At 42.3% G+C, this 12,453-nt stretch overlaps 1 protein-coding gene across 1 annotated transcript in view; it reads right to left on the minus strand.

Annotated features, from left to right (window-relative positions):
* Positions 1 to 12,453, minus strand: part of slc30a6 (solute carrier family 30 member 6) — a 43,455-nt gene that overhangs the window by 2,803 nt on the left and 28,199 nt on the right. The window contains exons 10-12 of the mRNA XM_076285437.1: positions 11,685 to 11,733; positions 8,821 to 8,940; positions 8,380 to 8,482 (exon numbers count right to left, since the gene is read on the minus strand). Of these exons, the coding sequence (XP_076141552.1) occupies positions 8,380 to 8,482; positions 8,821 to 8,940; positions 11,685 to 11,733 (272 nt within the window). The remainder of the gene's footprint in view (positions 1 to 8,379; positions 8,483 to 8,820; positions 8,941 to 11,684; positions 11,734 to 12,453) is intronic.

A 12,453-nucleotide genomic window follows, 5' to 3' on the forward strand; every position in this document is an offset into this window, starting at 1 on the left:
ATCAGTGCTCAAAGTATTTTAAAAGTTTATCAATTAATTGTTAATAACTAACTAACTTCTATTCAAGTCATATTTCTGGGACAATCTGGGATAATTACTTCTATTTTTTTATTCACTCTTTCAAATGTTCATACAAAGAGTTCACAAAGTTCTCATCAGGTGACTGAAAGTTATAATGGTGGTCATTTCAGACCACTTCAGCACTTCATAAAATGTTCATAGTTTGAGAACTTTAAATTACTTGTAGGATATTCACAACTTGAGCTGTGTATGCAGACACAGAATTCAGAGTTCACACATTTTTAATAAAATATACTTTTGGGACTCCCTGCTCATACTTTTGGGAATGCAAACGTGTTTTTATTAGTATTATTTAATTTTACACTGATATGGCATGATGACAATATAAACACAGCTAACAATGGTATTAAATTGCAACAGCCTATGATTAAATGTAATAGAATATTCAACTAAAGTAGACTGCTGTGTTCACAGCACTAAGCTATTTATGGTTACTGATATAGAACTACTCCGAGTCTCTGGCCCTCTCTTGGAGCCAGGCATAGTGAGCTGGCCCTCGGAAGAAAAAGTTTGGGCCACTGGTTTAAAGTAAAGTCATAAAGTCTATCATTATTAACGTGTGGGTATGGCGATACAGAGGGTAGACAACAGGCACGTGCAGAGAAGGGGGGCTACAGGGGCTCTAGCACCTGCCCTTTTGCCCCTTTGATGTCCAAGTGCCCTTTTGACAAGACCCGTTTTTTACTTTTTAAAATTTGTAATACTTCCGCTAGTTCCAACGTGAATATTCGCTAAAATGTCTCATTAATAGTTTGTGAAATTAGAAATTTACAAAAATAACAATTTTCTGTGTTAATTGAAATGCCTTGCGGCCACCAATCCGTGACGTACATTCAGTGAACTCTCAGAAGGTGCACAAAGACACAGTGCTACAGGAGACGTTTGGGAGCACGGTATGGTCACTTGGCAGTTAGCCTATCTGAACATGCAATAGTATTCAGCTTAGAGATAGAGAATAAAATGTTTTTTCATGTTTAATGAAGTAGCAGGGCTGCACAATTAATCGAATTTTAATCACGATCACGATTTTGGCTTCCCACGATCAAATTTGCGTGATCGAGCGATATTTCAAATGCGTGCTCTACCCATAGAACCAACCTGGCAACCCATAGAACGCTCCGCTACAAAAAAAATCAAGCGCTCCTTAAACCTGTCTGACCATGTGCCTGCATGCAGACTACCAATGACAGCTGTTCCCTGCACTGCTCAGCCTGATGCACTGTGGACTAGTGACATTATGTTAACTATTAGTAGGCTAGTTAGACTATACAATAAACGACGATCAAAAATCAAATGTGTGGCACAGCAGAAGGCCAAGAGCTTGTCCCTCGAAGCGGATCATCCATTGTTCGAAAATATTTCGGATTTCAGGCAAGTTAAGTTAACCAAAAATATAAGCAAAGCAGGGCTCTCAACTCGTACCGAGAAACACATCACATGACGTAAACCACACATGCCTTTTTTATCAGGTTAACTTTTAGTCCTTGTTTGCTTCCTCCGATAGCCTATACTGTAATAAGAGTTGAGCTAACGACGGGATCCGTGAATTTTATTCATGTATTTTATAAGCTACATGTGCAACCTACAATGCATATGCGTTTCAAGACACAGCCTACTCAAAACGAGTGAACAATAATGAAAATGTAGCCTACACGTCAGTGTTTTACATATCAACGAATGACTAAACCAGGGGTGTTCAAACTGCGGCCAGCCATGCACTTTAATCCAGCCCGCCGAGCATTTATTAGTTTATCATAGGCCGCCCACTATTTTTTTCCAGCGATAGACGACGTTGTGGTTAACTTTAGGCTACTGCAAACTGCTTTACACTCTTCTTAGAGAACGTTTACAATGTCAATGTCAAAACAGCTTGTGACATCGAGATACATAGTATCTCCATTGCAGCAGATCTAACTATGTTATGCTAGTCCATTTAATTGGGGACGCATTTGAGCGTGGGAGAGAGGGCGATGGCAACAGTAGTTCCCACTACTGACCATTTATAAACTGTGAGAGGGCACAGCCATAGGCACAGCACTAGCCATAGGCTATATTTGAGTGGAGCTGGCAAAGAGTCATAAAGTGACAGTGCACCATTTATAAATTAATTAAACACCATCAAATTAACAGTATTTCTTAAGAAATTAATTTAAATAATACAAAACATTATTATTATTATTTGTGTGTGGCCCGCTGGCCAATTTTCAAAACCCAATGTGGCCCTTCAGTCAAAAAGTTTGGACACCCCTGGACTAACGATTACAGTAAACTCATGAACACGAAGCAGAGCTTAAGTGGCTAATGGGGAGCGTTGGGAGAATTCCCGGCGGGCGTTTTTCCCCAAATATTAACAAAGTAGCACGCACAAAACATTTGTTTGGAAGTTGTTTGGAAGTCGCAGTCAAATCTATATTTGCAGTAATTTAGGGGAGTAAATGTGAGGGGAAGAATTTGGGTGAGCCAGATAGCAAGTCCAATACGTTTAGGGAAAAAATATTTTTGTCACTAAAATTAATTAATAATCGTGATAAATAATCGTGATCTCAATATTGATCAAAATAAACGTGATTATCATTTTGGTCATAATCGTGCAGCCCTATGAAGTAGGCTATCAAACCCGTTTTAACCATGTCACGGTCCATCCATTTCAATAACCTGGCAGCTTCGAAAATCTAAGGCTGAACGTTCATAACATATTCTGTTTAGGTTACTATGTTATAGTAGCTTAGGTTAGTAGACCTAGTTCATAAAACAGAGTAGGCAAACCTTTTCTAAATAGTCATAAGCCGACGACATAGGCTACTGTAGTTGTTTAACTAACCCAACTCCACACGTCGTTCTCTGTTTACAGTAGGCTACATTACGCGTCACGTGAATCTGCAAGACACCAGCTTGCTAATGGTGGTAGTTCACTGTGATAAACATTAAAATTATAGCCTGACAAGCCAGACTAGACAATAACATATTAGTACAGCGGCTAAGCACCGGAATCGTTCAGTTTTCGCAGAAAGCATGAAACTTGGCACAGTTATACTACTACCCCTAGTGATCAAAAATTGAAATGGACCCCAACACATAGCGCCCCCTTGTGGCTGCCACCTTGAATTCAAATATGGCTATCATTCTTAATAGAATAGTTGCTACAACTTCAAAATTAAACAAGATAAAAAAGTCTTTTAAGTTCTAACACTCAATTTTTAGGGTCAAGGAAGCTATTGACATGATTTCCAAACAAACTTGATGTTGGCCATTTTGAAATCCAATATGGCGGATAACAAATGTGAAAATATAGACCATCTCTATTGTTATTCATGATAGAAATATCATTCAAAAACAATTTCAAAATTTCAAAGTTCAAACAGTCATTTTATCACATGACAACCTCAATCATATACGAGGCATCAAGTATAATCTGGTAAGATTCCAATATGGCCACTATGTGTAAGAAAATAAGCCAATTATTCTATATCTTGGTTAATTGAAGTAACTACCTACATCATCAATACATTCTTATTCTACCTTCTTCTCAAAAAAATTATACACTTTAAAAAATAAAACACATCAGATCTCAATGGGGAAAAAACATCATGCTGGATCATTACTGTACATTTGGCTGACGCATTTTTAGCCAAAGCGACTTACAACCTGGTAAACAGTTTAACGCTTTTAAAACAATTCTCTCAACAATTCTAGAATCATTTAAAACAATTCAAAAAGGTAGAGTACAATAGGGAAATGTGCATCAGTGAGTGCTGTTTTTATACAGTCAAGTCAGGTGGTAAGTGCTAGAATTAGCTAGTTATAAGTAGTGCTACGAGAGGAGATATTCTCTGAAAAGCTGGGTCTTCAGGAGTTTTTTGACTTCAGCTCTAGTAGGAACTGGTAGCGCGTTCTACCAACGAGGAATAACAGATGAACAAAGTTTGGATTGACCTGAGGTGGCAGAGCTAGACGATGTTTGTCTGAAGAGAGCAATGTTCGGGGGGTAGCATATATGCCTGTATGCAGGGTGCGATTTGTGTAAAAACCAGAGGGGGGGATGATTTTTAATAAGTTTGTAAACCCCCCCCCACAATTTTTTTTTTTTTAAATGAACGAACGATTCATAGACTAGTAATGTCATGGCTAATTATACCCTATATTATTTTTGCCACCTTTGTAACATTTTAGTTTTAGTTTACCGTGGTGTATGACTTTAAACAGCGAGTGTGCTTGGTATGATGATCAGCTCCTCTAATGCAGGGTAGGACTACGTTTTGACAACCATACAAATTCACCTTGTTCTTGCCCCATCTGAAATGACTTCTCTACTTTTGCTGCCTCCATCCTTTCTGTATTTGTTGTGTAAAAAAACATTGTAGGCTATATGATGGCACTGAACTCTTAAGTTAGTGAATTGGCTAACAGTGTTAGTTGGTAACCAAATAGCCTACACATTGCGCTACACGCTGCGTAGGCTACGTGCATTCTCTCTCCTGCTGATTTGCGTTCAGTAGCCAAGTGCGTAATATTGCAAAAGTTGAAAAAATAAATGTGTTTATTGTAGCCTACAGAAAATAAATAGCCTATCATACTGTCAGTTAATTGCCTACAGTGCAGTGAAGAGTTTGGAGAGTAAAGTTATAGGGCAACTTGACGTTTTATGAAAATAATTTACGAACCAGAACATAAAGACCATGAAGCTTCTATTTCTTGCAGCTGTTAAAACACCCGCTAGATAGTTTAAATACCCACCAACATTCGTTTTTGCAGTACAGATTATTTCTAAAAGTTATTTGTCTACTACTGGCTGATTTATCAAACGAGTGCTTTCTCGTTCGTCCTCCGCAAACTACAGGTGTTTCGGTAGAGAGCCATTGAATAAGCGATGCCAAGCAATTTCTGTAACACTTTTTGTGACATTCAGCAAATATCTCCTCATTTAATGTAGGTTCCTTCGGACAATAGGCCTACGTTCTACTCTACGTGCAGTTGTCCTCCATCTCAGTTGCATCAGTTTTCTAATTTTGAAGGTTCTAAAACATTATTATGCTTCACTGAATCCTTCCCGTTTTCTTTCATTTGTCCAGCTAACTTTTCCATTGAACCTAGCCATTTATGATGGATTACACACTCGACATTCTGAAATGTCCTGCACGATCAAGGCCAAATTAAGTTATCACGCAGCCACTGTGTCAGCAGCATCAGTGCTGACGGTGACTGTGCGTTTCTGATGTCAGATTATTAAGTAGGCTAGCCTACTAGACTGTTCTCACGTTGCAGCGCTTTATATAAGGTAGCATTAATCATAATGAGGGGCAGAGGGGGATAAATGTTGTCCCCCCCGACGATAAAAATAATTTAGCAGAGGTAGGGATAGGAAAACCAGAGGGGGGGAAATCCTCACCATCCCCCCCTACAAATCGCACCCTGCCTGTATGAGGGCATTCGAGTAGGTGGGAGCAGTAGGTTTAGCTGGGAAGACCAGCAGTTTGGTTTATGAGTGGTTTAGCAGGAGGTGGTGTGCCTTCATCCATGTAGATATGTCTGAGAGGCTATCCGAGGTCCGTGCCGAGACCAAGGGGTCATCAGGTGGAAAGAACAGATAAAGCTGTGTGAATGAATAATCTGTCCCAAAGAAGTGGTGTGGATAGCAAAGAGAAGGGGGCCCAGTACTGAGCCCTGGGAGACCCCTGGTGAGGTGCGGACAGCTCTCCAAGCCATGATACGTTAAACGAGCATCCTGTGAGGTAGGATTCAAACTGATATGGTCTGGGTAATATGTTAGGAACAAAAGGATGTCACTTCGTTATTTGGGAATGAAAATGATCAATCCACAGGACTGAATTAAAAGACCCCCGAAAATCTAAGTGGAAAAAATTATGTGGCAAGCTACTCATGATGGTACTCAGTAGTTTGTATGGCCCGACATGCTTGATGGCATTGGGGCATGCTCTTAATGAAACAGCAGATGGTGTCCTGGGGTATCTGATCCCAGATGTGGACATGGCCATCACTGAGCTCCTTGACAGTCGGTGTTGCAACCTGGCGGTGTTGGATGGACCAAAATATAATGTCCCAGAGGTGTTCAATCGGATTTAAGTCAGGGGAGTGTGGGGGGACAGTCAATGGTATCAATGCCATCATCCTCCAGGAACTGCCTGCACATTCTCGCTACATGTGTCCAGCCATTGTTATGCACCAGGAGGAACCCAGGGTCCACTGCACCAATACAGGCTCAGACAATGGGTCTGAAGTTTTCATCCTGATGCCTAAGAGCAGTGAGGGTGCAGTTGTCTTGCCCGTAGAGGTGTGTTCGTCCTTCCAAGGATATCCCTCCTCAGACCATCACTGGCCCACCACCAAACCAGTCATGCTGAATGATGTTGCAGGCAGCATTACATTCTCAAAGACATCTTTGGACCTCACATGTGCTCAGGGTGAACCTGGTCTCATTTGTGAAAAGCACAGGGCAAAACTGCCAATTTTGTATTCTATGGCAAATGCCAATTGAGCTGCACGGTGCTGGGCAGTGAGCATAGGTCCTTCCAGAGGCCATCGGGCCCTCAGGCCACCTTCATGAAGTCTGACAGTGTGGTCAGAGACATTCACACCAGCGGCCCAGAGGAGGTCATTTTGTAGGGCTCTGGCAGGGCTCCTATGCTGTTTGTTGTTGCACAAAGGAGCAGATACTGGTCCTGCTGCTGGGTTAAGGACCCTCTACCATCCTGCCCAGCTCTTCTAGAGCAACTGTCTCATGGAATCTCCAACATGCTCTTGAGACTGCGCTGGGAGACACAGCAATCCTTCTAGCAATGTAACGTTTGGTGTGCCATTCTGGAGGAGTTGGACTACCTGTGCAACGTTTGTAGGCTCCAGGTATTGGCTTATGCTACCAGTAGTGACACTGACCCTAGCCAAATGTGAAACTAGTGAAAAATCTGTCAAGGAGGATAATGATGGAAAATTTATAATTTGCCACCAACCTTTCTTGTCAAAGTTTTTGGAGAAAGTGGTCTTGAAGCAAGTCTTGGACTTACTATATCAGAACAACCTCAACTTTACCTCTATTGAGCTTTTGGTGTTTCCACCACAAAGCACACCCAAGGACTGGGCGCTGAATGCACTAGCAAGTGTCCTAAAAGTGCTGGTTCACTGACTAGCATGAGCCCTAATGTGTCAGGAGGGAGCTAAACTCATAAGGTATTACGTATTTAAATTAGCTTCATTGACAGGCATAATCATTTTATGGGATGCAAAATGTTAAACTACAATAAAACAAAATGGACCTTTTCAAACAATCACTAAGCTTTAAATTAGCTAATTGGCCCCACCCACCTCAATTGAATTAGGCTAACAGTAGGATGTGTTGGACTGGGTTATATACTAATTTATTTAACTATGACTGGGTGTATGTACTAATTTATCTAACTCTAGGATAGAAGACAAGCTAATACTTTCCCAAAAGGAAGCATGTTTCTTAAAGAGACGCTAGCATCCATGGGTTTTAGCCTCCTTGCTAGCATGCCAGCTTCTAGGGGGCAAATTAGAAGAATTGAGTCCTGGCATGTGCAGGGTTTAGTCACACAGTCAAAACTTCACACAAAGCCTAAACGAACCCCAGTTTTTGACTCAGTGTCAGAATGTATGGCTACTTCTTTAAAATCCAACATGTCTGCCATTTTAATTATGCATGATTGTCTCATTATATATTTCATAATGCTGAAAGATGGCTATAGATGTCATATTATGTGTTAAAAGCAGCATAGCATTATAAATGTAGAAAAAAAGGGCATATTTTGGTGGCCATATTTGAAGTCAAGATAGGGGCCACTAGGGGGCGCTATGTGTTGGGGTCCATTTCAATTTTTGATCACTAGGGGTAGTACTATAACTGTACCAAGTTTCGTGCTTTCTGCAAAAACTGAACGATTCAGGTAAAAATCTGGCCTTAGCCGCTGTACTATATTTGCTGCCGCTAGGGTGCGTCTAGATTTCTAGGCTATTAAAATTAGCTTTGAATTTAATCAATAAGATGTAGCCTTATAGCCTATGATCTCTGTGTAGACAATAGCCTAATGAAAACTGAAAAGACCTATCTGTCTAGATGTTTTATTCTGATATAATTTGCATGTAGCCTATGTTTTCTCTATTGGGTTGTAATCAGAATTAAGTTTTAAATAAAGTTAACACGTTTTCTGAAAATTTTGTTCCATGTGCCCTTTTTTTTTTTAATTTGAGCCCCTGCCCCTTCAAAAGGTCTCTGCACGCCCCTGGTAGACAATCTGGACAGAGATCATGTTAAGTATGAACACACACCTGAAGAAGCACCTTCCCGCTGTACACACTCATGGGGTACATGGTACCAAAGGTCATGAGCGCGATGGCCACAGCCGAGGCCGTGTCCACTGCATTATAATTACTGCAGACAGAGAGAGAGAGAGAAGCGCGGTTAAGCAGGACGCAAATCCACACAAATGTAAAAGGTTTAAAAAAAAAAAAGAAAAAAAAAAAAGAAATGTATGAGAGAAAATATTTATTACATTCATACTAATACTAAAACAGAATAGAATAGAACAGAATAGGATGCCTTTGTCATTGCACAGGTGTGCAACAAAAGTTTTTCAGTTGTGGAACCAACTTAAACAAAAAAAAGGCTGTTAAGTCACTGCAGAGTGTCTCATGACATCTGTGAGGAGGAACGTGTGTGTGTGTGTGTTCTAGAGTGTGAGAATGACGTAAGTGGCGGCTGGCACTCACTTGATCTCGATGAGCATGTAGGTGATGCCCAGGGCCAGGGCTCCGGCCAGGTTGATGAGGACGAAGGGATTCATGCGGGGCAGGAGGACGCTGCTCAAACCGGGGATGATCCCGCACACGCTGTTTAAACACACACACACACACACACACACACACACACACACACACACACACACACACACACAAACATAAGTATAAGTACCCACTGAGACACAGACACAAACACATACACGCGCACATAGGCATAAACATACACAAACACACGCTTAATAATCCTCAACAAGCAGCTTCTTTTCCAAACACATTCAATATTTACTCGACTCAACCAAGTGTATGCCGTCAACGGGCAATGCACCAGCAGCAGAGCATCTGGCAAGAGAAGCTGCAGGAGAACTCTCTTTCCCTTTTCTGTCCTGTCCTGGCTCGTCCAAATAGAAACGCTTAACCCCTCTTTAGGTCATTTTTGGTCTACACTAACAAGACCAGCCCCTTGTCCATACCATTGAGTTGACCCACTGGACCGACACTAACTGCCTTTGTTCCCCTATTAAACTCAGTCGCCAGCCGGGATTGTGTGATTCAAGGGGCTGAAGAAACGGTTGTTCTAACTTTGGGTCTGGATGTTGTTTCTTTCTTGTTTTTCATTGTTCAGCTGGGAGGGGGGGGCTACATTTGGAGACAGACCTAAACTCTTATAAAATAATAATGGGGGAGTGGGGGAGGAGGAGGTGGTACAGCATGCTGGCTGGCTGGCTACCTTTGGCTGTGGTCCAGTCACAATGACCATGAAACATTCATACGGAGGGAATGGGGGAGTTTGTGAAAGTAATGTATTGTTCTGATTTGTAACCGGCCGGGACCCCTAGCCCGACTAACAGCTGCCTCGCAAGAGGTGTGTGTGTGTGTGTGTGTGTGTCTGTGTCTGTGTGTGTGTGTGTGTGTGTGTGTATGATGCAACGTGATGACCCGCTAAAACAGATGGGTGCTGTCAAAAAGCCGGGCCATGCTTCAGTACACAGAGGAGAGGCAGGGAGCAACAGAAGAGAGGGATGAGGGGAAAACCGATAGACCTGACCGGCCAGTGGCCATCAGTGGGGGTAGTTCAGCACTCATCTACAGGGCTAGTCCTAAACCTCTGTGGAAAACACTTCCCAGTGGTTCCTGAAGACATGTAGATGGAGGTCAACTAGTGCTCAAAAAATCCTACAAATTCCTTCTCTCAGTCACAAATTCCCGCAGGCCAGGCAGGGGGCTTTCTTTGTAGGGAATATAAAAAAAAAAAAAAAGATTCATTTCTGCATTCACTTCATGGAGTCCAGATCAGCAGTCAAAACACAGAAAGTAGTCTTGTTTTTAGCTTCAAAAAAATATGATGCCTTAAACATGAACTACGCACAATCATGTAAAAAGCTTTCAAAAAGGTCAACGCTGAAGTAGGACACGCACAGCTCTTATGGAGACACTATGCTTCTCGCCTCCAAATATCTCCTTTCAAAGCCAGACATTTTTTTGGACAGGAGGGGAATGGATAGGGCGCTGTTGGTCCAGTGGTGGTGGTGGTGGTGGGGGTAGTGTGTGTGGGGGGGTGAGGGGGTGAGCAGGCAAGATTTATAATCTCTATAATCTGATAATCTCCCTGGTGCATTGATATAATTTGAGTCGGAACAGAGCTGTGTGATTCTCCCCCTGTGCTTGTCGTTGCGGTGGAGAGAGAGAGAGAGAGAGAGCGGTCCAGTCTGCGGGGGCCAAAGCCCTCGGCAGTGGTGTTGTCGAAGCAGCTCCTGGACTGTGTTTTAATCCCGCCGCTCGGAGATGGAAAATGTAGGATTAAGGGAGGACAAACAAACACCTGATATTCTGTCTGGTGCTTTCAAACATGGGCCCCGCGTCTGCTGCACTGGATAAGAGGGGTTATATAATGTTTGCTCTCAAATATGCTAAATGCTGAGGGTAGGGGGCACACACATAGACAACATGATTACTTATGATTTGTTTTATTTTGTTTTTTTAAATGGTTGCCTAATGTAACCTCCTCACTGAAGTGCTGTCTAGCATATAATGCTCTCACGTATAGCTGAGAGAGAGAGGGAGAGAGAGAGAATGTCCTTTCTGGAAACAGTACATGTGCATAGTCTGATAATTCTTGAGATATATATCTACAAATAGGCAATATTGCTTTTGGGGGTAGTTTCAGCTAGAAGTGATGTACTGTTAAAAGGTCCCTGCTGACAGGGCTACAAGAAGATCCCTGCTAGGACCTCTTTATCATTGTCATGTTGATAAGTAGCCCATCAAAATGGCACATCCAGGAGCTGACCAAGGGGTCACTCTGTGAGTTACAGGAGTTAGAGGGCGCAAAATGATCTCCCGCATGTTTGCAGCTGAAATGCTATGCCTGCCCATCCATTATTCAGACAATCCAATGAAGTGATTCATCATCCAACAGAGAGAGAGAGAGAAAGAAAGAAAGAAAGAAAGAGAGAGACAACTCGACAGGAGAAGAGTCACCTCAGGGCGAAGGGCAATAAGGAGTGTGTATGTGTGTGTGTGTGTGTGTGTGTGTGTGTGTGTGTTTGTGTGGGGTTGGGCGGGGGGGGGGAATTTGACACTCATCAAGTAGTGCATCTTCTTCACACAAACATTACAACAAAACACTTCGCCTGGTTATTGGTATATAAAACCAATGCTGAATTGCAGTTTGTTTGATATGATCTCATTCCTTTGGAAAGCTGACTAATTTGTTTTTCTCTTGTAAATAAGTCATAATTTGAAACACGAATGTGTGTGGAAAAAGTCCACTCATCCGTTTTAAAATGACGGAGGATCAATACTGGTGGGGATGAGTCATTGAAAGGGGATCTTACCTTCGACTCAGGTCAGCAACATGCTCTTGTAGCCAACTGGTGCTGGCAGCTGTTGGAGAGAGAGAGAGAGAGAGATGGAGGCAAAGATAGAGAGAGACGTCAGATATCTAGCGTCAACTTCACCCCACTCCGACCTATGCCTTGCATCAGCACACACACACACACACACACACACACACACACACACACAGCCATGGTGACACCAGTAACAGGAGCCCTTGTGCCATTTGATCAGCCCGGGGTCGTGGCCCACCCTGTTGCAGCAGCACCAGCACCAGTGGGTGTGAATAACCGGCCCTTGGGCCGACTTGGATGGGACTGACCCACAGCCATCTGCATCCTCACCTGCCAGCACAAACAGGCAAACCTCCCCACCCCCCCTCTTCCTTTTTTTATATATGTATGTACAGTATCCCTCTACAAACATGTAGATCGAAAGAGAGATTGTGTGCATTCTATGCGTGTTAAAATGTGCTTCAAAGGGATTTCCTTCAGACACAGGGAATAATATTTACTCTGCTCACAAACACATATGCAAAGACTTTCAGATAAAAAAAAAAAAACATTGTATTGCTTGCTTCACTCTACTCAGATATCCAACAGCCAAAAAGCATGTGGTCAATCTTTTAACTCTCGTTGAGAAACAAATAGAAATAAAATAACAAAACAATGCCAGCGCACTGCCTATTGCATCATGGGTAGAAACTTAAAGGAAGTGTATACAGCAGTGAACTGTATTCTGCAGACTGTTGTATTTATGATGTAGCAG

This window comes from Alosa pseudoharengus, unplaced genomic scaffold (genome assembly GCF_046254945.1).
Source record: "Alosa pseudoharengus isolate Yale_2024_CS ecotype anadromous, Long Island Sound unplaced genomic scaffold, YU_APseudo_1.1 YU_APseudo_1.1_scf_15, whole genome shotgun sequence".
Taxonomy (NCBI): Eukaryota; Metazoa; Chordata; class Actinopteri; order Clupeiformes; family Clupeidae; genus Alosa; species Alosa pseudoharengus.